General features: G+C 45.2%; 1 protein-coding gene across 21 annotated transcripts in view; it reads right to left on the bottom strand.

The window, feature by feature from the left end:
- LOC108152213 (poly(rC)-binding protein 3) overlaps positions 1–22050 on the bottom strand; it is an 88050-nt gene that overhangs the window by 13051 nt on the left and 52949 nt on the right. For all 21 annotated transcript variants that reach the window (XM_017281374.2, XM_033386761.1, XM_017281376.2 and 18 more), the window contains 2 exons: positions 9495–10155; positions 19–75 (listed from right to left, as the gene is read on the bottom strand). In XM_017281374.2, the coding sequence (XP_017136863.1) occupies positions 19–75; positions 9495–9593 (156 nt within the window). In that variant the 5' untranslated portion in view covers positions 9594–10155. The remainder of the gene's footprint in view (positions 1–18; positions 76–9494; positions 10156–22050) is intronic.

The raw sequence follows: 22050 nt of genomic DNA, 5'->3' as shown, positions 1-22050 counted from the left end.
ATCTTGGGATCTACTCACCTCTTCACGAAATCTGTTGACAATTTCACCCTTTTTACCAATAATACTACCAACTTCCTGCAAAGAAACAAAACAAATGGCGGAAGCATGTAGTAGAATATCTTTTAAATTAAGTTTCCCTCCCCTTACAGATACTGCAGATGCAGATACATTCAAAAGCACTTTATTGTGTCTCTGGTTTTTTTTTTTTTTTTTTCGTTTCTTTCACTGCCACTGCCACTGTCAGCGACGATGCTCAAATTTGATTAAATATTAAGTGATATTATGCCAGAGCATGCACAAAGGAAGGCACATACCCGCCCGTACACCCCTCCACCAGTCCGCCCCTCCATCACTCCACTCATGTGAGTGTGTAACTACTTTTGCATATTTAATTGCCACAAAAAGCAATCCCCACTCCCACAGAAAAAAAACCCAAACTCGATCCCATTTCCCTTTCAGTCAGTCAGGCTGTCCGTCTGCCTGTCTGGTCTGTGGCAGTGGCAGTGGCAGTGGCAGTGTCCGCGGACTGGGGACTGGGGACATAATGAAATTTGCGGCCAGCGCATTTAACGCGTTTTAATTGATTGTAAATATCTGCACTGACTGCCCCGGCTCTCGTAACCAGAAACCCGAGTGCCGCACTGCAAAAGTCGAGTGGCAACAATAGAGCCCGCCTTCCCTCCTTTGGGTATCAATAAATCAATCATTTTTAATAAGCAGTATTACTGTACATCAATCGTAATGTGGCGTGGTCCACGGCACATGGCAGTTGACAGATATCAAAAGTGGTTTCCACTTACACCCAAGAGAGGGGCAGCGCGGGAGAGGGCCGGGAAAGAGATGGGCTAGCGCTACCATCATCCAATGCAAAGCCGAGAGTGCAAAAGCAAAATACACGACTTCCATGGCGCCAAAGTGCAGAATAATTGAGAAAAGATGAAAAGGAAAAAAGTCTGCACGATCGGGATTTCCATAGCAAATAAATACACCGCGACCGAGTATGCAAAAACAAAATACGCACAGTGTGCGTGAAGGAACGGGGTTAAACGCTGCTCGACTCCAGTCTAGGGATTGATGAGGATGCCCCAAAGCGAGAGCCACTAGGATTGGATCAAATATATATAGAAGGAAGCTTTCTTGACTTTCTTGAAGCTTCCCTTCCCCCCTTCCTTGACCTTTAACCCATCTAAACCCCATCTATCTCCCTATGTCTTGGTCAGCAGCAGGGACTGGGACCGGCATATACTCTCCTCTCGCCATCCGGCTCTCAGAACTGTTAACCAGGTGGAGCTGCCTTCAATCTACGGCTAACAAATTGAACATTTGAGTAAACTTTTGGGCTTTCGTTGGCCGATTTGTCGAAATGTTTCAACATCTCTGGGACCGTGGCCAATATTGATTGCCCTGCTAGAACGATGCGATGCTCTGGCCATAAACCATCGCGGCAACCTTCACAGAAACACCAACCAAAGTGCAGCAGTCCATTGTGCTAGTACGATGTATTATGTACGAGTATTATGTACAATATCTGTTGGTTTCTTTTTTCGGCTCAGCTATGGGCAGTTTGCCAGACAAAATGCAGCGAGAACCGGCAACTGGGGAAGACAATGTGCGAGGGAAATTAGTTGTCTCCTCCCTTCCTCTCTGGCATTATCCCAATTCTTGTGCGCCTTTTCGACAAAATATTTATGCCTATGCCATGGATATTTATTGTACACAAATGTCAGAGCGAATTGGCATAATTATTGGCGCAATTATCGTTGAAAGCAGAACGAACGAGGCCCAGCCCCAACACGCTCTCAGTCGCCGATGCGTTTTTACGCCTGTGTGCACTCGCGGACAAATTTCGATGGTCCGATGTTGTGTGTAATTTATAGGACAAGTTTGCTGCCCCACACCCCATCCCCCACTCTCCATTCTACACATATTTGTAGCTGTATCTGTGGCCTAGAGACTCCTTCATCTTTTGCTTGATGCCTGCCCGCGTGGCCATCATCAGCGGTTCGCGGTTTGCCTCATCATCATTAATAATGTGGCCAAAGCCGGTGCGTGGCAGTGTAACTTCCCCTCTCCACACTCTGCCCCTCTCCACCCTCTGCCCCCGCCCATATACATTCAATTATCCCCGTTCCATGGCCAGTCCGAGTCCGAGTCCCGAGTTCCGTTCTGAAGTTTACGCAATTTGCATAAATCGGATCCGCCTGACATCGTTTGGCCTCTCTCCCCACCCCTCTCCAATCATTTCTCTGCAAGGGGGAATGGTAGTGAAATTTTCGGTGACTTTCGCCCGACGGAAAGCCACTGCTTGCCATTTTCCTGGCCAACAATTAAATGCCTTACATTCTCGAATGCATTGTACATTTTGTATTTTGCATTTTGAATTTTCGAATGTTTTGCAATTTCCAAAAATCACTTTGTGGTCAGAGTCGGAGGCTGTGAAGCATTTTGGTCAGCCTTTTGTTGAATGTTTTTGGCTTTTGCTTACAGCTGGGATTCGTATTCGGACTCGAATACCGATTGGGAATCGATTTGGTCGGCGGGTGGGGAGCTTTTCGTGCTTAAAATATGCATGGGAAAAGTTGACATTCCGCCCACACGCACACACGGAGCCAGGGGGTGGAGGGGGGAGGGGGAGCCAAAACTGTTTGAAAATGCAGGTTGGCATTGGGCTTTCCATGTGGTCCAGAGTCCGAGACCCAGTCCGAGTCCCCTTCCCAGTCCCCTTCCCAATCCCCATCCCGAGCAGGGAATAAGTTCTCGTTTTTCGCATTTTGCATTCCATTTTTATTGATTTTGTCGGGGGAGATTCTCAGATTAGGGGCCAAGCGGCTTTTGGGTCCCCAGTTAACACCGAGGACCATTGTGTTTTCGATCTTAAGCCTTGACTAAATGGGGTTTAAAGGTTGTAGAGGACCCCCGCACCCCCCCATTCTGTTAACACAATACAAAATTACCCATAAGCGAGCGGCCACATTCGTTTCGAATGTTGGGGATGGAATGTTCTACCAATTGAAAAGAGAAAATCATTGGCTGCCCGTGGAATGGAGGTATTAACAGCTACTGGAACCACTTTCTCCCTAGATCTAGATGGATAGACCCTTTGAAACCTTTTCGAATCATACCATTAGCCAATCATTATAAATAGATGAGCATCAACAGCCATCACATCTCTCCCCCCCATAATGATCCCAAGTATTCCCCCATCTAATGCTTTTTTCCCACACAATTTCCAGTCAAACGCAAAATTTTGATGGCTCCATTTATCACTTTGGGGCTTTTGACAAACCATAACAGGAAAGGCATTAAAGCCAAGGCCCAAAAGAATGGACAACGAACGCTAATTGTGGAGGCCACAAAAGAAACTGCCAGAACCAGAGACGGTGGCAGTGGCTGGGAGGAGGCGGGGAGGCGTCGGCGGCGGGTGGGGTTGGGGGGGCACGAGAGATACGAGTAGTTTTTGGTGTTAGTGGAGCAGACATTAAAGAAGAAGCAGAAAGAACGCAAAGAAAGGGGGAAAGAATGGAGAAAACAAATGGCAAGCAAACGGCTTTCGGACTTTGACTCGAGACGAAAGACAGTTCCGTGGAGCATGACTCGTTTTTTCACAGATTTTTCTTGATTTTTGTTGTTGTTTGTAATGTTTTTAATGTGTGGCGGCGTTGAAAATTGTACGAAAATAAATAAATTGCAGCAACAATGAACAAACAACAGCAACAGCAACAGCAGCCACCGCAATCTCTGACGGCAATTGCAAAACCGTGAGAACCATTTATGGGAGCTGCCGCATGTTGCAAAGGAAAAATGCAAGAAAAACTTGCAACAAATGTTGGAAAATCCACAAAATGTGACAAAAGAGGGGCTAGTCGGGGGGAGGAGGGGGGGCTGAGCAGAGCAGACACATATGGCCTGCTGTGGCACACATGTGCGGCTGGCTCTGGCTCTGGCTTCGTCTCCTCCTGCACCTCCTGCATCCCCTCCCCCCCCAAACTCCATCCGATAAATCATGGAGCGCATTTTGTCGCCCAGCACATATTTTTTCGCTGTTTCTGCTATTTCTGCTCCTGGCAGCCGCAACGAAAACAAAACAGAAAAAAAAAAAAAGAAAAAATTGTACAATTAAATAATTTACAATTTTCCAGGGCCGAATGCAGGAGGGTCAGGAGAGGATACAGACAGCTAGTGGGAAATTTTTAATTAAATTAAATAATAACAGAAACAGGAGGCAGGCAGGGGGCAGGCAGGAGCCAGGAGCCAGGAGGCAGGCAGAAGAACATTCAACATTTTGTTGTTGAAAGGGAAACCGTCAACAGGCGGGTGGCGGGGTGGGGGATAATACCCTGAATACTGGATGGTTCTTTATATACAAATCGAAGCTTGAGCTGTCCTGCCCCCCCTCCCCTCCCACTGCCTCCACCGTTGGCGTTGCACAACAAAAAGCGCTGCTCTCCATTTGAAAAATAGTTAAATTAGTAAGAAATTAGACAAGTGCTTGGGAAATGTGGCAGACAGTGATGAAAATTCGCATAAAGGTGCCTGCCACCCCTCTCTGTCGCTGCGGCATGCCTCCCCCCGCCTGTCTCCTCTGTTGCAGTCGTCGTGCAATTTCACTAATTAAAAATGCATGATTCAAAAATACAACACCAACAACAGCCATTGCAATTGCAACAAATATCTGTGTGTGTCTGCCACGGACAATTCTGGGCGAGAGAGCAACCCACATTTTCGGTTTCGTTTCTTTTGAATGCAATTTGCGGATGGCTGCCAAGAAAAACAAACGGAACAAACGGAGCAAAAAGGTGCAATATACAACAACAAAAAAAGTAAAACAAAACAAATGCAAAAAAAAAAGAAAAAGGTGTTTTTTCCACATTGTCGCTGCACTCCATCTACTGAATGTTTTTGTTGTTTCTTTCTTCTATTTCTATTTCATTTTTATTGTTTTTTGTCTTCTTTTGTACATATATATTTTTCCATAAATTAATTAACTGCATCACGACTTTGCCTCTGCCTCTGCCTCTGACTCAGGCTCCATGGCACCGCCTCTGTGCCTCCGTGCCACCGTGCCTCCGTGTGTCCGTGTGTCTCCGTCTCCGATTTCGATTCCGAGTGACTGTGACTTTCACAGAGAACTGCAACAATTGCACTCGGGGGCCTAATGAGCCAAAGTTAATTAGAGAGACGCAGAAATATCACAAAATACTTGAAAAACAATGGAAACTCTGGCAGCGAGTGCCCTTGACATGCACCCCATACGAAGGGAGGGATCCTCCACTCCTCTGTCTGGCTCGGTTCTTTGTCTCTTCTGTATCTGTATCTATACATCTCCATCTGGCTTGGAGATTTATTTTGGTTTATCCCCCTCTCTTTCGTTAAATAATTGCAACATTGATTGGCTTGAGGATTTACGAGTGGCTGAGTGAGTGGGCGATGGGCCTCTGCTGATCCACGAATCATTTGCCAGATAGGACTGGTTTGGCAATCATGGCTTAAAGGTTTCCTCAGCAATTAAATGTTGTGCAATGTTCTGCGAAATTCTATGACGATCCACAGTATATTTATTGCAATAAATATAGATCAATAGATAGATCTCTGCCTAAATTCCATTATAGCCCTCTAGACTCGGGTCTTGCTTCAAAAATTCAGTCTTCAGCACCCAGTCTTCGTTCCCATCTCTAACTCTCTGAAATTCTATTAAAATACGATATGCATATAGGAAATTTCCCAAACATGTTCTCTTCTTCTCAATACGAGTACTCAATAATTATTCGTTTGCATTCTTTGATAAATCTCTATAAATCCCAGCTTCACTGTCTCTCCCCCAACCTATCCCAACTATCTCTCCCTCTGGCTCCCCCCCTGTCTCCTTCGCACAATAATTACCCAACCATCCGAACCTACCTCAAAGTCTAGTCGCACAATTAAATAAACACAATCCCAATGCGGATATACCCGCAATGAGTCGCCCTCCCATCTTCGATCTGCCATCTCTCGGCCGATTTCTGTATAATCGGGCAAATCGGTTGACATTATTTCGCTGCTGTTGGTTTTTATTTTTTCTCTATTTTTTTCCTGTTTTGCCACTTGATTTGCATTGCGCCTCAAATTTATTCACATCTCAAATACGACCCGCCGCACAAACGGCGCGGCGGGGGGGTGCCCGTTCGAAAAAGGCCGCATAAATCATGCTAATCTATAACTATCGATCAAAATAAAGAAGGGGAGAGAATTTATTGCCCGAATCCTTGAGCACCACTCAAGGCACAAGAAAGAAAAATCAAAATCAAAATCAGAATTAAAGAAAATCTCGGGAGAAAATGTGCAGGGAATATTTACAAAATGTTCATTAATACATACTCGTACATACATACATACATGCATACATATGTACATACATATATGTATATTTAGTTTATTTCTTGTGCGCAATTATTCATGGGGTTGGGGGTCTCTACGATCGGGATAGAGAGGGATTTACCAGGTACAGCTCTACCCTGCCCCTCCCCCTCCCCCTGCCACTGCCCCCTCTTCTAATCTGATTTCAGATGTTGGCTTTTTCTTTGTCAACTCGCACTGTTTTGGCCCACTGGGCTGTCTGGCTTCTATTTTCGCCATAAATTGTCGCGTCTGGGGGGCATATTTCTCTGCCTTTTTGCCAATTTTTGGCTACACATCATGTAAAGTGTTCAACGAAAACCCCCCCTCGCCCCTTCCATAGCCTACCCGCTTTGGATGCGATAGATGCACTGGTCTGTCGCCTTATCTTGTGCTTCTGCACCTGTCGCCTCTTTTAGACGCCGAATAAAAATAAAAATCAAGCCAGAAAATGTATAATTAAATCGATGCCTGCCGACTGCCTGGGCACATCGAAATCTAGCTGGGAATCGGCTTTACAGCATTTCGGCTTTTCGGCTTTAGCGGTAAATGGAGAATAAGGCTAAAAAGATAAATGACAGCCCCACCACGTGCCCAGAGCCAGAGCCAGCGCCTCCTCTTCGCTTCATCTCTCTTTCCCTCTCTCTCTCTAATGTACACATCTCAAGTGGCAAGCCTCTCCATCTCTCGTCTCGACTCGTCTCGTCTCGTCTCAACGCGATCCGCTTTGAATTTGCGTGACAGCTTTTTTCAGTATTGTTTTTGTTGCTGCTGAATAATAGTTTTTAATGGCTGTTGACTGTTATTAAATAAATAAGCAGCTATTTAGTGTCGCTTTTTGTCTCCCCTCCGCTTTGTGGTGGCTTTTGTTTAGCCCAGCTTTTAGCTTGAATGCTTTCGTGTCTATGAATCAGTGTCCCCGCCCACCGACCACCGCCCGAGCAGCAGTAGCTTCAGTTTAATCGGAAAACGATACATTAACCAGCCAGCCGGCCAGAGATATCATAATTATTAGTAATACTATACCCACAGCACAGTAGGTGACATCCCCAAGGGGTATAGGCCACTCCCCCGGCCCTAGGGCCTGTTTCAAGTACGTTTAAAATTCAATTGTTGGCTTTCATCGTTTAAGAGAGAGTGAGAGTGGAAATGTGCAATGTTTGGCTTTGAATATCACAAATATAATGTGGTTTATCTCATTCGAAAGTCTCTTTATTTCTTTGGAGAATTTAAAGTCTGTCCTTCGATTATTCTCAGTGTAATTTCGACCGCCGGCCGTCTCAAGTGAGGGCCTGAGAGCGAGAGAGATAGAGCCTGGATGCGTCTTAATCGAGGGCGACGCAACAGAAGAGCGACAGAAGGAAGCCTAAAAAGGAATTGCTGCGAGAGGCAGAAGGAGAGAAAGAGATAGCAATGGGATGGTTGCTAATGCGAGAGAGGCATGTCTTGCGTGAGAGCAGCAAATGCAAGAGAGAGCATTGCTTGCGTGAGAGCAGCCAAAGCTTGAGACGAAACGAAACGAAGATCACGAGGGAGATAAGGCAGTTCCGACGACGGCACTGGCACTGGCACTGCGCCTGTAGCCGACTTACAACAACAAAAATGCAAGAGCCGAACCCAGGGCGGTGGTTTGATATATTTTGTATGTGTGTGCAATATCGTAGTTTCTTTATTCTGCCTACAATAATCCTCCGATTACAAACAGATTCTGCAATCTGGTTTGTTTATAAAAAGGTCAAACCACTCTCGGGATGGTAGGCCTGAACCACAAATCTGTATCAGAATTAACAAAAACAACAACATTTGCATGTGGGAGGATTCGAGAGGATGGTTGCTTTGGTTTGCTTTGGTTTGGAAATTGAATCAATTTCGAGAGATTTCAGTCATTGTTGGTGTTTCGTGTTCGATTCGTGATTCCTGACTCGTGTTTCTGGCTTTTGCCTTTGGGTCGCTTTGCCTGGGAAAAACAACAAGATTTTACTTGATTGAACTGCACACACACACCCACACGCACACACATACACTATATAGAATGCGCTAGTGGCCCCTATTTGTGGTTAATTTAAACGAACAGTCAAACATATTAATATTTAATTTTTAATATTCAGTGTTTTTGCGACTGGTTTAACCCGTTGTGGGCCGCAGGCCTCCGTTTTTTTTTTGTCTTTTTCAATAAAATATTTATTATTATAAATATATGTATATGTATATATTTTGTTGCATGTTATTCTTTTTTTGTGCAATACTTTTGTTGTCATGCCAACAATTTTGTACATTGATGCATTTTATTTTCTTGCTGTTGTTGTTGTTGTTGTTTTATTACTCATATCTGGGGGAGCCGTAACGATTGTTTAATAGCCGATGCCTTACTTCGTCTCCCGTTTGCTTTTTTATTGCCTTTATATGAGTACCCATGTTACACTGGGAGAAAAACGGCACTCGAAAATAGTTTTCGGCTTAAATCGAAACAGAAATGAGTATATTTTATTTAAATATCAGCACGGAATATTTTATTTTATTTGAATATATTTCAGGGCTTCTTTCTCTGCCAATGTAGTACCCCCTATATGGTATATATTATACTTTATATTTCTCTGGGTCTCTTTCTGCCTCTGCCTCTTCCACTTTTAATTTCTTTTAAATGAAATGCCATAATGCGTGACGTGGCGCGTATTTAATTTAAATTTGCATACAAAATAATGCACGCCGTAATTTGTAAGTATATATTTTTGTGCCATTGTTTGCTCTCCCTACCCCTCCCCCTCCCTCCCTCTCTCTCTCTCTCTTTGTTTCTCTGCGGCTGCCAGGTATGCTGACGGCCCTCCCGGGGCGGGGGGGACGGAGGTGGCCTTTCCCACTTATTGATTTCTGCTCCAAAAAATACGAAAAATGAGGAGAAAAACGAGGCCCATAAATATTTAAGATGTGACACAGAGCCCAATGGTGTGCACAAAAGCGTTCATATTTTAATAGGCATACGCCAGTCGGAAGGGAGAGGAGAGGAGAGAAGGGGAATGGGAATGCCACAAGGAGTATTCCACTCATTCCTCTACTTTCAGGGATTCCAACTTAATCGAAAAGTATCTTAATCTGGCTCTAAGTATATCCAGTTTCGGTCTTACCTTTCCTTGCATAATCAGCCTTATTGTGAGTGTCACCGATGGGTCCTCGTGTTTGATGGACGTACCGCCCGCACTGCTGCTTGTGTTATTGTCCTCCATGGTATCTATCTTGAAGCCTTTTCTGTGTCTCGTCTGGGATTAAAATATGTATCTGATTATCGGACCGGCGGTCGCTCTCTCTCTCGAAGCACTTTTTCTCTCTTTTCTAGAGATAGGGCCTTGGGGTTGTTGCTGCTGTTGCTGCTGTTGCTTTGTTGTTGTAAATATATGTATAACTTTATGCTATATACTGTTCATATACGATGATCAATATATATACTAAACATATAGAGATTTTGGCTACTTTCTTGTGGTATTATCTTTATGTATCTGTATCTTTAACTTTATCCTTAGTTCAAAATTAGAAATTGGTGGTGTCTTTTGCTAGTCGTACTACGTTTTCTTCTTGTTGTTTTTGTTGTTCTTTTGTTGTTGTTGTTTCTGGCTTAAGCTCGCTATCTCGTTTCCTCCGTGTGTCCAAAAAAATGCAACAAATAATCACGGCTAAGATTTGTATCTCTGTATCTCTGTAGTGAAAAGTGCTGGGTATCCCTTCTATATCTTGTTTATATATTTATTTTAGTGCTGAGCAAAAATACTGTCGCTTAGCTGCATGCCGTTCCTGTAAATAGAATAAAAACAACACCAAATTAGTCGCCGATAAATCATTGTAAATATTCATTTTGAAATGTTCATTTTGCACTCAAGAGATTGCCCCACCCCCCACACACACACATAAATCATGAAATTAGCCAAAGCTATTTTCGGGCACACATTTAATCAAGTTTTTGCATTGCAGCGGACACATCCGGCACTTGTGCAACAAGAAGGGGGGCGGGGGGGAAGCAAAACCCATACTTGAACAGAAGGTGACCCCCTCCCCCGCCCGACAAGAGCCAGTCCCAACTAGAAAAGATCTCTCAAAGGGAGATCTCAACCCAAAAGGTGACCCCGACCAGGGCAGTCCAAGGACCAGAGCACATCTCAAAATGCGATATTTCAACTGCAAAACAGCCAGAGATCCCAACCAAATGCAATTCCTGCAAAGAGATAAACTCAACCCAGTCAAAGGGCAGCCCCTAGCAAAAGGTGACCCCGACCAGCGCAGACCAAGGACCAGAGAACATCGCAAATTGCGACATTTCCACTGCAAAACTGCCAGAGATCCCAGCCAGATGCAATTCCTGCAAAAAGATAGACTCAATCCAGTCAAAGGGCAACCCCAAGCAAAAGGTGACCCCGACCAAGGCACACCAAAGACCACAGCACATCTCAAACTGCGATATTTCCACTGCAAAACAGCCAGAGATCCCAGCCAGATGCAGTTCCTGCAAAGAGGATAAACTCAACCCAGTCAAAGGGCAACCCCAAGCAAAAGGTGACCCCGACAAAAACCCCGCGTGTAGTACTTCGTGTTTCGTTCATCATCCATTTCCCCCTGCTCGTGCCCCCCCCCCCCCTCCCCCCTGTTTGATATGAAATTCTTTCATTTCATCTTCCATTTTTTTTTTGCTGTTGAAACTGCGCCAAGTTTTTGTGCATATTCCAAACGCGATGCTGCGACGCAGATGTACTTACGTACACTTGTATACACTCATGTATATATATATATATATATATATATATACATATGTGTGTATTTACATGTAATATTGATGTACTCTGGGCGCTGTTTTTGTTGCTGTTGTGAGGCATTTCTTACGCTTGAAATCACTTCATGTGCAATTTGGTACAGCACACACACACAGACACACAGACACCCATAGAGAGCACACAAACATCTTACTGCCTCCGTGTTTCCCTCTCCATTCCCCCCCCCCTTCCCCCTTTTCGAGCGTACAAATTCCCAGCATAACTTGATGTATGTACGAATGTATGTATGTACATACAGCAGAAAAAAAAATCATTCCCGGGGGACACCAAAAATATTTGCGCAGAGACCAGACCAACGCAATGACTGCCAAAAGCTTTCCCCCTCCCTCTCTCTCCCTCCCCTTCGCTGTTGCTGTGGAGTTTTTTTTTTAAGAAATTATGCACACTAATTCCCCATGTAACGGTGGTGTCTCGAGGGCCCAACTGGGGCGCAAAAAGATGGCGAGTTGGAGAGCAGTTGAAATATTCGTGGCCGAGTCGCCGAGTCTGGAGCTAAACAAAATGCGCATAATTTTGGGTAGATCTGCTGCACTTAACATTTGGCAGGACACTGGCCACAGAGCACCACAGAGCACCGCAGAGCCACAAAAAAGCGTCCCGACATTGTTCGGACCAATTTGAATTTCCCCACCAGAAGTTCTGTCCAGAAAGCCGAGTCCTTCTGCCGCTAAAAGGTGATTAAGGCACTTGGAACTCCCTCTCCCTCGCCGGACAGACTATGATATTTATAAATGCAAATTGCTGCTGGTAGACGAGGCCATAAAAGGGAATATTTTCATAGTTTTGCGGTGTAAGTTTTCCTGCAAGTTTTCGCTGGGCCCAAAAAGGGACACTATATCAAGGACTTTGGTCGAGATTCACCAACGCATGCCAAGGCAGCCTTCGAGGGGGCCAAAAGAAGACCCTTGAAAGGCCCAAGAAATTTCCATTTTTAATGCCGATTAAGATCTTTGATTTCCATCCGATATCCGTTCGAGGCGGGCGGGTCAGGGGTCAATCAACTGGCCATATGCCCGCATCGGAGATAACAGAAATTAGAAATTACAAATGCCACCTCTCGGTGTCCTCGCTGGCAATATGTAAATTGCTCTACTGGTACGGGACAATGGGAGGCCAGTGAAAGCCGGGAGTCCTGCCCTGTCCTGCCCTGTCCTGCCCTGTCCTGTCGGTGACACCCGCTGCGATAACCCGCAAAAGGTTGCACACAATCACATGCCGCAAGGCAGGAGGAGAGGCACAACAATGACAGCTTCTTGGGTGCCACAATGAAGGCGGAGGCGCCGAGACTTGGAGAATAAGTGTCCGAGAGGGCAATGGAATAAGAGCTTCCGTTACAAGAAAACTGCATTCTTTTGGTGCATTTTCCAGACACAAAAAAAAAAAGGGAAACAATGGAAAATATCTGCCGTCCTCTGCCGTCTCTCTGCCGTCTCTCTGTCTGCGTGTCTTTTGTGTCGGAAAGGATGTCAGCTATCATTTCATTTCATTGAATTTCATTTCAACTCTCAACTCATTATCAATCATACGCACTGTCGTCTGTCGACTGTCGACTGTCGACTCCTTTACTTTTTAATGACTTTTCTATGGACGAACGAAGAGAAGGAAAAGAGCAGCGGCACAGCAGTGGCATAACTAGTTTTCTTTTAATTAACTCCGACATATAAATGCCAATGTCTGGGATCTAGGGGGGGGATCTAGGGGGGATCTGGGGGGGTTAAACCAGTTTGCTTTCTAATTTTCCTTCTGTTTTGCCATCGGAGACGATGTCGTGCGTGAGTCCGTCCCTCAGTCTTTCTAATTTCCTGCCACACGACAAAACGATGACAAAAACAAAGCCACAAATCACAAAAGATTCATCTTCGACTCCCATTTTCCATCTCCCCCCTTTGCAGTCCTCTTTGGTCCCCCCTTTTCGTAACTCCACCAGAGCTGGCAAAGCTTCTATTCCTTTGCCATTTTGGACACATTTCCATCTCCAACTTCAATCAAATATTCCCTGCGATCTTCAGTGGAGTGTCAGAGGGGGAGGGGAGGAGTTATGTTTTAATCAAAAATATAAAACTGTTGCCTACTTTTTGCACTACTTCTCGAATCTCCAGGAGCCGTTGACCGGCTTTTGTCTACGAGTGGAGCCCACCCCCACCCGCACCCCTCTGTGTGGCGGCACACCTTTTGGGGGACAACTTTTTCAATTGAATTTCTTTTCCTCCAAGAGACAATAAATGCTAAATTCTGTACGTGACACACACACACACACACACACGGACACATGGGGCAGAGTCGGGGACACCTTTTCTGGCCTTAAAAATTCTGTCATGCGTTGAAAGGAAAACACAGTCAGGGGGCGCTGTCTTCTTTATGGTACGTCAATTTCCTCGGGATGAGTTTTCCTTCCATTTATGGTCCTCCTCCTCCTCCTCCTGCTCCTTCAAGAGCAAACATCAACATCAACAGCAGGAGACTGGAGACAGAAGACAGGAGACAGGAGGCTCCACTCCTCCACTCCTCCACTGTCCTCTTGCCACTCGTGTGTCAAGTTGTGGCAAAGTCAACCGCACCCGCACCCGCACCTTCATCATCATCATCATCATTGTTCTCCTCCAGCCTCCCCTTCCTGCCTCCCCCTCCCCCTGCCCCGTTCATTGTCGTCAGCAAACATTTTCGTAACAGTGTTTCTGGCTCCTTCCACCTGGCTCCTTCCACCTGGCTCCTTCCACCTGGCTCCGTCAGGGATCCACGTATCCCCATATCAGAAATTACTTTAAAAACAGGGCTAATTTTTCAAAATAAATTATGCACATGTGCAGCAGCCAGCTGCTGTCCAGAGGGATATCCTGTGACAGCAAAGGGAGCGACAGAGAGAGGGCTAGGGAGAGAGAAAACTCATTAAATTGCATAATTATGTGTACACACACACGTACACGTAGCCCTCTATGGGTTCTGGCCACAAATATTAATATTAATAACATAAAACACTCGCACGGCGAAACTTTCGGTCAAGGGTTAGCCGTGGCCGGCCTCCGGGTTCCGGCTTCCGGGTCAGTCCCTTGACTGCACTTGAAGGCATTTCCTGGCCTTCTCCTGCTCCTTGGGTCATCATATTTTTGATTTATGATGCGCTGGCCCCGGCCCGTGCCCTTTTTACTCACTTGCCAAAGGCGAGACGCAGCCCGAAATCGTAGCACACTTTTGCGGGCAGGCCAAGGAGGAGTGCCTGGAGTGCCACATTAATTTGTGTCAAATAAGTGAAACGCAATTAAACGCACATGTCAGCGCATGGCAAATGGCCAATAGCCAATAGCCAGGCGGGGACGGGGGCGGTGGCGGTGGCGGGGACACAACAATCGATACACAAACAAAAGCTCCAGCAGCATATGAGAATTGGCCAGTGGAATCCCTTAATATGATGGCCCATTAAAATGACTCCATGCCACAACAATGGCCGTGCGGGGCGGGGCATGCGGCAGAGAGACCCAACAACAAATACCCAATATTTCCTCTTGTATTGTAGTTCTCGTTATAGCATCTTTTCTCCCGCTCCCCCCCGCTCCCCCGCCCCTCTATTGAATGGTAAAATGATATTCCTGTCTTTCATGATAAAGCAATTATTGGGGCCTCCCCGGGACGGGGGGCGGCGGAGAGGGGGCGCTATAGGTGCGTGTGTGTCGGGGAAAACTTCGTCTTGATTCCCGTTTGATTGTGTCACACACACACGAAATTGTTGGGGAAGAACCCCTTAAGGGCCTTGGAAATAGTTGCAGGGAAATCCCCCAATTTAATTTCCAATTACTTTGGCTTATGGAGTGGATTTGCATACGTGTGTGCGTGTGCGTGTGTGTGTGTGTGTGTGTGTGTGGGGGGGGGGGGGGGGGGGATACGAGATGGTATTCCATTTAATAACTAAAACTAAACTATGGGATTAATAAATAAATAATGGCCAGAGTAAATGATATACAGAAATGGAAAATGGCTGTCAGAAAAAGGCCATTTTGATTTGATAAGCTCGGAAATGGAAATGGAAATGATCTCTCCTTTACCAGATGTGTATCTGTGTATCTGTGTAGTATCTGTGTATCCTCTATCTGTGCTACTGCTGCTTTTGATTATGTTTTCTGACCCAGTCATCAGTTTTGGGACACTCTAATTAAATGTCACTTCTCCTGGCAGCCCCTCGCCACCCCACCCCCCACAGCCAACTATCCAAATAGTACACGGTCTATGTGTGTGTGTGTTTGTGTGTTTGTTTCTGGCCGTTTCACATCATCGTTTTGTCCTTCTCTTTGACAAAACACATGTCATCATCTCGTGGGGCATGCAATGATAAAGGATGCTGCTGGCTGCCACAGAAAAAAAACAACAAAAACAAAAACCTGAGCCAACAATTTTTTGTTTTGTTTTTTTTTTGTCACTCTTGTGTCATTGTTTGTTGCATTGTCTCATTCACTTCCCCAACCCCCCAACCCCCCAACACCCCAACCCTTTACCTTCTTTCTATCTGTTTTCCGTATCGGTGTGTCTGTCTGTGTGTGTCTATGTGTGTGTGTTGCTTCTGGCATAATCCTGAATCCTTAATCCTTCTACTTTATTGTGCATTTTACATTCTCTGCCATTCTCCGGCAGTCGTTTTCCCTCTCCCTTCCTCTCCCTCTCCCTCGCCTTTTTTTCGACACTAAAATTCCCCCGCTTTTCTCTATTCCCGTCTCCCTCTGTCTGCCTGTGTGTGTGTGTTCATAGTGTCAGCAGAAAGTTTGCACTCCCCCCCACCCCGCACACAGCCCATTATTTAGGGGCTTTATAATGAGTTTAATGTGAGTCCAGTGTTTCATCTGAATTCATGTTTATAATTCCACTTTTATGGGGGGTCTACGAAATTTTTGTTGCACACGAAATTTCACTTATTCTAAAAAATTCCACAATACAAATTTAATTTTAATTTTTACGCATAATCTTTGCTGATAATAATTATTTTTTATTAATAGTTATGCATAATAATTATTTTTGTGAACAAAAATAGACAAATACAACTCAAAAATAATGATTTTTTTATGATTTTTAGTATAAATAAATAAAATACTAAAACTCAATGTTGAATAAAAGAAAAATAGCGTGGAGAAATAATAAATACAAAAAAAAGAAACATAATAAATAAATAAAAAATAAATAAATAAAAAAATAATGACAAAAAAAAATAATAAATACAAAACTAATAAATTAAAAAAATAACAAATTAAAAAAATAATAAATAACAAAAAATATAATTAAAAATAATTACAGTCGAACTTCTCTTACGAATTCCTTAAAGATTCGCTCTATTCGACTCTTTTACAAGAGATTTTTGTCTTTTTTATGGTATTTTTATTTTTTTGTGTGTATGAAATTGTTCTCAGTGTAATTTGGTTTCTTTGCCTAAATCTACCACGACATTATTCTCAGTGGATGAACTTCTTGGGTCTCTTTTTCTCTGGCCCGTCCGTGCTTCAGTCACCGTTAGAGTCTGCTGTCCGTTACTCTTGTCATTTGCCCATTCCACGAGCATTGCTGTTCTTGTCTGTCTCTCTCTCTCTCTCGAGAGAGAGAGAGTTTCGAGAGTTGGGAGCGTACTGAGAGAGGAGGAGGATGATCTCTTAACGTTCAGAAAGAATCAGATCAGAGACAGAGGGGTAATGTCGGCCCAATTGCCCAAAAAATGGGCCAAGGAGCTTCAAAGTTTTCCAGTTCGAACTAAAACGAAAGCAGTATTGGGGTATTTCTGCGTCTATGAGTGAATCTTCTATAAATCTTGCACCTTATAAAGATGGTTTTGGTCCATGAGGAAAGAATATAAGGTTAGGTTAGCCCTTTGATTCCTTCAGATGTATTTCCTCGAAAGAATCTCTTGTTTGGTTTTCCTTTATTTCCAACAATCGGTTCATTTTTTATCTGGCGTATTACTCGTATTATGGGCTGACTTTTCTACAAATTGATTTCTTGAAAAGTGTCTTCTCCGCCTCATCATTATCCGTGCCATCCATCCCATCCATGCCATTAAAATTCTATCTTATTTTGTTCGCAAATGGTTTTTGTTTTCCCCCAGTTCTTTTCCATCCATCCATCAATTCTTTTTGCATTATACTTCACCTATTTATACAGATATTTGCCCAACTGTTTTCTTCTTTTCTTATTTTCTTTGTTTCTTCTTTTCTTCGTTTCTTGTTGCGTTTTTTGTGTGCCTTCGAGAAGAAATCTTGTTTAAGAAATTAAGAGCCGCCTTTGATGCTAGATGCCGCATGCCGCATGCCTCATGCCTCAAGCCTCGAGCTCCATGGGCCCCCTCACGAAGATGATAATGATGATGCCACACGGCAAATCGCATTTCATGCTTTGGCATAATCATCGTTATGCTTTTGGTGCTAAAAAGGCGAATGCCCCCTGCGGAGTGCGAAAAGGGGGTGGCACCACCACCAGGGGGCGGGGTATGATCTGGCTGTGTAATTTATGCGACTTGCAACGGTGCCTTTCCGCTACTGCAGCAGCAGCTTTGGGCCTCTCCTCCCCGCATCCTCCCCACCATCCTCTTTCCTCCTCTTTTTGCTGTTAATAAGATTTCTTCAAGCAGACGATGACGATGTCTCAAGACAGGTGTAGTATCTGCCACAGCTACAGCTACAGATACAGGAGTATCTATGCTGCATTTCTATCTGTGTCTGTGTCTGTATCTGTGCCTGTACTTGGTAGCAACATTTGTAATGTTTCGCCCCGTTGACGTCGGCGTTAATAAAGATGCGCCTCCGTCTTGGACCCCCGCCCGCTGTGCTGTGGCAAGGTGGAGTCGGGCGGCGTCTGCACGGGTGCCATGGGTGTCTATGGGTGGCCTACTTAATTTATGAGACGCGAGAATTCGTTGCACCAAAGGTGAGGAGAAAGGAGGCACAACAGAGAGGAAGATACGGATGAGGCAGCAACTGCTGCCGCTGCCACTGCTGCTACATGCTGCAATTTGTAATTAGTGTACGAATGGGGAGGGGGGGGGGGGGGGGGGGGCTGGCTGGCTCCAAGGCGTAAATCTGTAGCCAAGCAAAATGTATCTGGCAGATACTTAGTGCCTCTGAGGCGACAACAAACGACAACACAGAACGGAACAGAACAGAGCAGATTATTTTACATGGGGGAGCATGTGGGGGCCAGCCAGTGGTGGTGGGGGGTGGGGGGTTGGCGACAACGTCATGTGATTGACCGCACGAGAGGCAGGGGCACAGACGGCGCAGGGGCAAGGGGGTGGGGGGCGGGGGGATGAGCATTTCTTAAGGGAAATGTCTAGGGGCGGTGGAAACGTGTAAATGGATATGGATGGGGGGCACAGGGGCTTAGAGTCTGATGCAATTCAAGTCTCCCATTGGATACGATACGGTATAATGGGCTTGGAAGATTCATTATGGCAGGAAGCAGAGGACTCCCTCAATCAAGGGGATGTCCTACAGGATCCACACCTCCGTTCGCCCTCCCTTCCCCTCCCCGAAATCAGCGTGGTGCTCCGCCGCCCCTCCCCCCCGTCAACGATTGTCAATCCGTGGATGGACTCTGGCTCTCCGATTCGCAGGCCAAGGACTCTGCTGTCTGAGGGGGGAGGGGGAGGGGGAGGGGGTGGAGCTTGGGTCTAGTCATTAATTAGCTAATTGCACTTGTAACTGACCGAAACGAAACGAACCGATCCCATCCGATACGATCCGTACGGATGTCCCGTTATCTATGCAACTAATTGGAAGAGCAGGAGGGGGGAGGGCCAGGGGGTGGAGCAGGGGGCAGGGGGATATGCTCCTGTTTCGTGTTCCCATTTTGCTGCAGCAGGAATCTCGTTGCCCCACTGCCTGTGTTGCAGCATCAAAAGTATTTTTGGTACCCTCTGACCCCATTGCCACCCCTGACCCCACTGTAGCCCGCCCTCCCTCTGCCCATCGTGTGGTCATATCTTGTAGTTTTTCGGGTGGCATTAGCTTACATAGTTGCGGTGGGGCTACGTTGAACGAGAGCTTTTTCATTCTCGGCTTTTATGCAACAGTGCACTCTGAAAAGTATCTGCCAGATACACACACACACACACGCGCACACACGTAGAAAGTATCTGTCACTAGTAGGGTTTCCGACAACAGCCAGAACACCTGAAGCCCCCACCCCGCCACGGCATATGAAAGTCGCTTTAAAGGGCATTAAAATTCATTTAGGTTGCCGCCCCCACGGGGCATGGGGCATGGGGCATGAGGCATGTGGCATGTGGCATGGGTTCGCCCACCAACATCGATATTGAAATTTATGCTACAGATTCAACTAATAATGCAGTTAAATCCTGTCGGAGCAGACCAACTTCTCGGCAGAGCTGTAAGTAAAGCAATCACACGCTTCATAAGCCCGGCCAGACGCGACTCTTGTGTAAGCCCCGCAAGGGTTGGGGCATGCCACGATGACTGGTTTAGTGGGTGCCCCAGAGAGTGGGAGTGGGGGTGGGGGTGGGGGGCTTTTGGGTTGCTTCTACTGCAAACACAATTGAATAAGCGAGGCAATCAATCAAAATACAAAATCTATTAAGGAGCAGGAAAGACGCAGACATTTGCCCGAAGGAAGTTTTCTCGTGGTTGGGGGCGCGGGGCGAGGGTAAGGTTTGGGGAGGCTGTAGGGGGGCTGAGCCCGTGCACAGTGGGCACAAGTAATTGTCGATTTCCATGCCATTTGGATAAAGGAGATTCTTCGCCGATTATATATCGAAAATGGTACAGTTGCTATCGATAGGCAACGATAACAATCGATTCAGTTACCTAATTGTTTCTGATATGGCCCATAATCTACCTAAAAGCGATCCATTAGATATGACAGACTAAGACCCAATTATAAATCGAAGGGCTATCGATAGCGAGCGATAATTATCGATGCAGCTAACTACTTGTTTCGGATATTGGCCATAATTTACGTAAGACCGATCCATTAGATATGACAGATTGAGCCCCAATTATAAATCGAAGTGTTATCAATAGCCAACGATAAGTTCAGAGAAGAAATAAATTTCCATTTAACATCGATTATAGACCAAAGATCGGTATCCCACGATAGTTGATCTGTTTGGGCATTTCAGAGAAGAAATAAATTTCCATTTTATATCGATTATAGACCAAATTGTTATCGATATCCCACGATAATTGATCTGTTTTGGCATTTCAGAGAAGAAATAAATTTCCATTTATTATCGATTAAAAATTGAAAGCTTATCGATAGCCAACGATAATTGATCTGTTTGTGTATTTCACAGTTAATATACATTTCCATTTATTATCGATTACAAATCGATAACGATAATAATCGATTAATCATTTCAGACGCTGAAATCTTGCAGAAGTATTTTTCAGAGTTCAGAGTTCGACTTCCCTCTCACTGTACACAGCACAGAGAGCACAGAGCACAGCAGAAAAGCAGAACAGGAGAACAGGAGAGACGACGTCTGCCATCCGGCTCAAAGCTCTAAGCCATAATGAGGACGACAGGGAGACCACTCTATTCCAATTATAGAGCCTTTGGAAATCTGGTTCGTTCATTCTCATCGAACGCGAGAGCGGAGCTAATTTAAAAATATTTCGAACCAAAAGTAAATGACATAAATTAATAATTTCATCGCTTTTGTTGGCCCCAAGACTTGCCGCTCGCTCGCTCTCTCTCTCTCTCTCTCTCTCTCTCTCTCTCTCTCTCTCTCTCTCCGGCACTCTCTGGGAGTCTGAAACAAAGTGCTTTCCATTTTAATTTATTAATTTAATGATGCGGGGGTGCCACGGGTGAAGCCTGCTGCTGGCTGCTGGCTGGTGGCTGCCTGCTGTCGAGGATGCAAAGGCAAATTTTGAATTTTTAATTCAATAAAGCGACAAAGATTGGAGAGAAAGAGCCTCTCTCCCGAGAGAGAGAGAGAGCCAGGAGCCAGGAGTAAAGGATATTTAGCGCGACAGTCGTCGAGGCCATAAAATTTAAGGGAGACCCCAAAAAAGTTTCTCTTTCTGGCGGCAGTTCTATTTTTAGAGACGGAAAAAATATATATATTACAGTAGTACATTAAATGGGGGATGCGGCAGGGTGGGGCACGGGGCACGGGGCAGGGTGGGGCACGGGGCACGGGGCAGGATGTGTGTTTGTGTGCGGCTTGGGGGCAAAACGACAAACGATGTCTTGGGGCAAGTCATAATGCTTATTGGATTTGTGCTGCCCAGAAATATAATTATGGCTTAAAAAAAGGCAAAGGACCAAAAAACGCAACTAAAAATAAATACGTAAAAAAAAAAAGGAAAGAGAGGAGAAAGAGGAATTAGGAATTTCAATTAAAGTGGCAACAGAAAGCGAGGAAAGAAAGGAGGAAACCAAAAAATCCAACAACCCTTTGGGGGGTGTTTCGGGGGGATAAATAAATTTGTAAAAAATTTAATTAAAACGCAGGGCATAAATAAGAAATTTGATTTTAATAAAGCGCACTTTTAGGCACTCTCCCAGGCGCCACCCGCCACCCCCCCCTTTCTCTCTGGGGTAATGAAAAGCCTGCTGCTGCGGTTCCCCCCCTGTTGCCCCCCCCCTTTCCCCCCCAAGCCTTTTGTTACTCTTTTGCTACCTTTTTCGCCCACCTCGTGTATGTTTTTGTGTGCTCTGCTAAAAGTTTACTTTGCTTAATGAAACTTGAGCGAAACGCTTAAGGAAATGCTTGAAAAATGCTTTTGTTCAAAAGTCTCTCCCAAGAAGGGGGTGGGGGGTGGCGGGGAGGGAGTGCCTCCTCCAAAATCTGGACAAAAGATACACCTTGTGTTGTTCTGTGCTCCGTGATTGATGGTTCAGTTTCTGTTTCTGCTTTTTCTCGGTTAAGCAAATA

Source organism: Drosophila miranda, chromosome XR (genome assembly GCF_003369915.1).
Source record: "Drosophila miranda strain MSH22 chromosome XR, D.miranda_PacBio2.1, whole genome shotgun sequence".
NCBI lineage: Eukaryota > Metazoa > Arthropoda > Insecta > Diptera > Drosophilidae > Drosophila > Drosophila miranda.
This window is presented reverse-complemented; position numbering and strand designations above follow the sequence as displayed.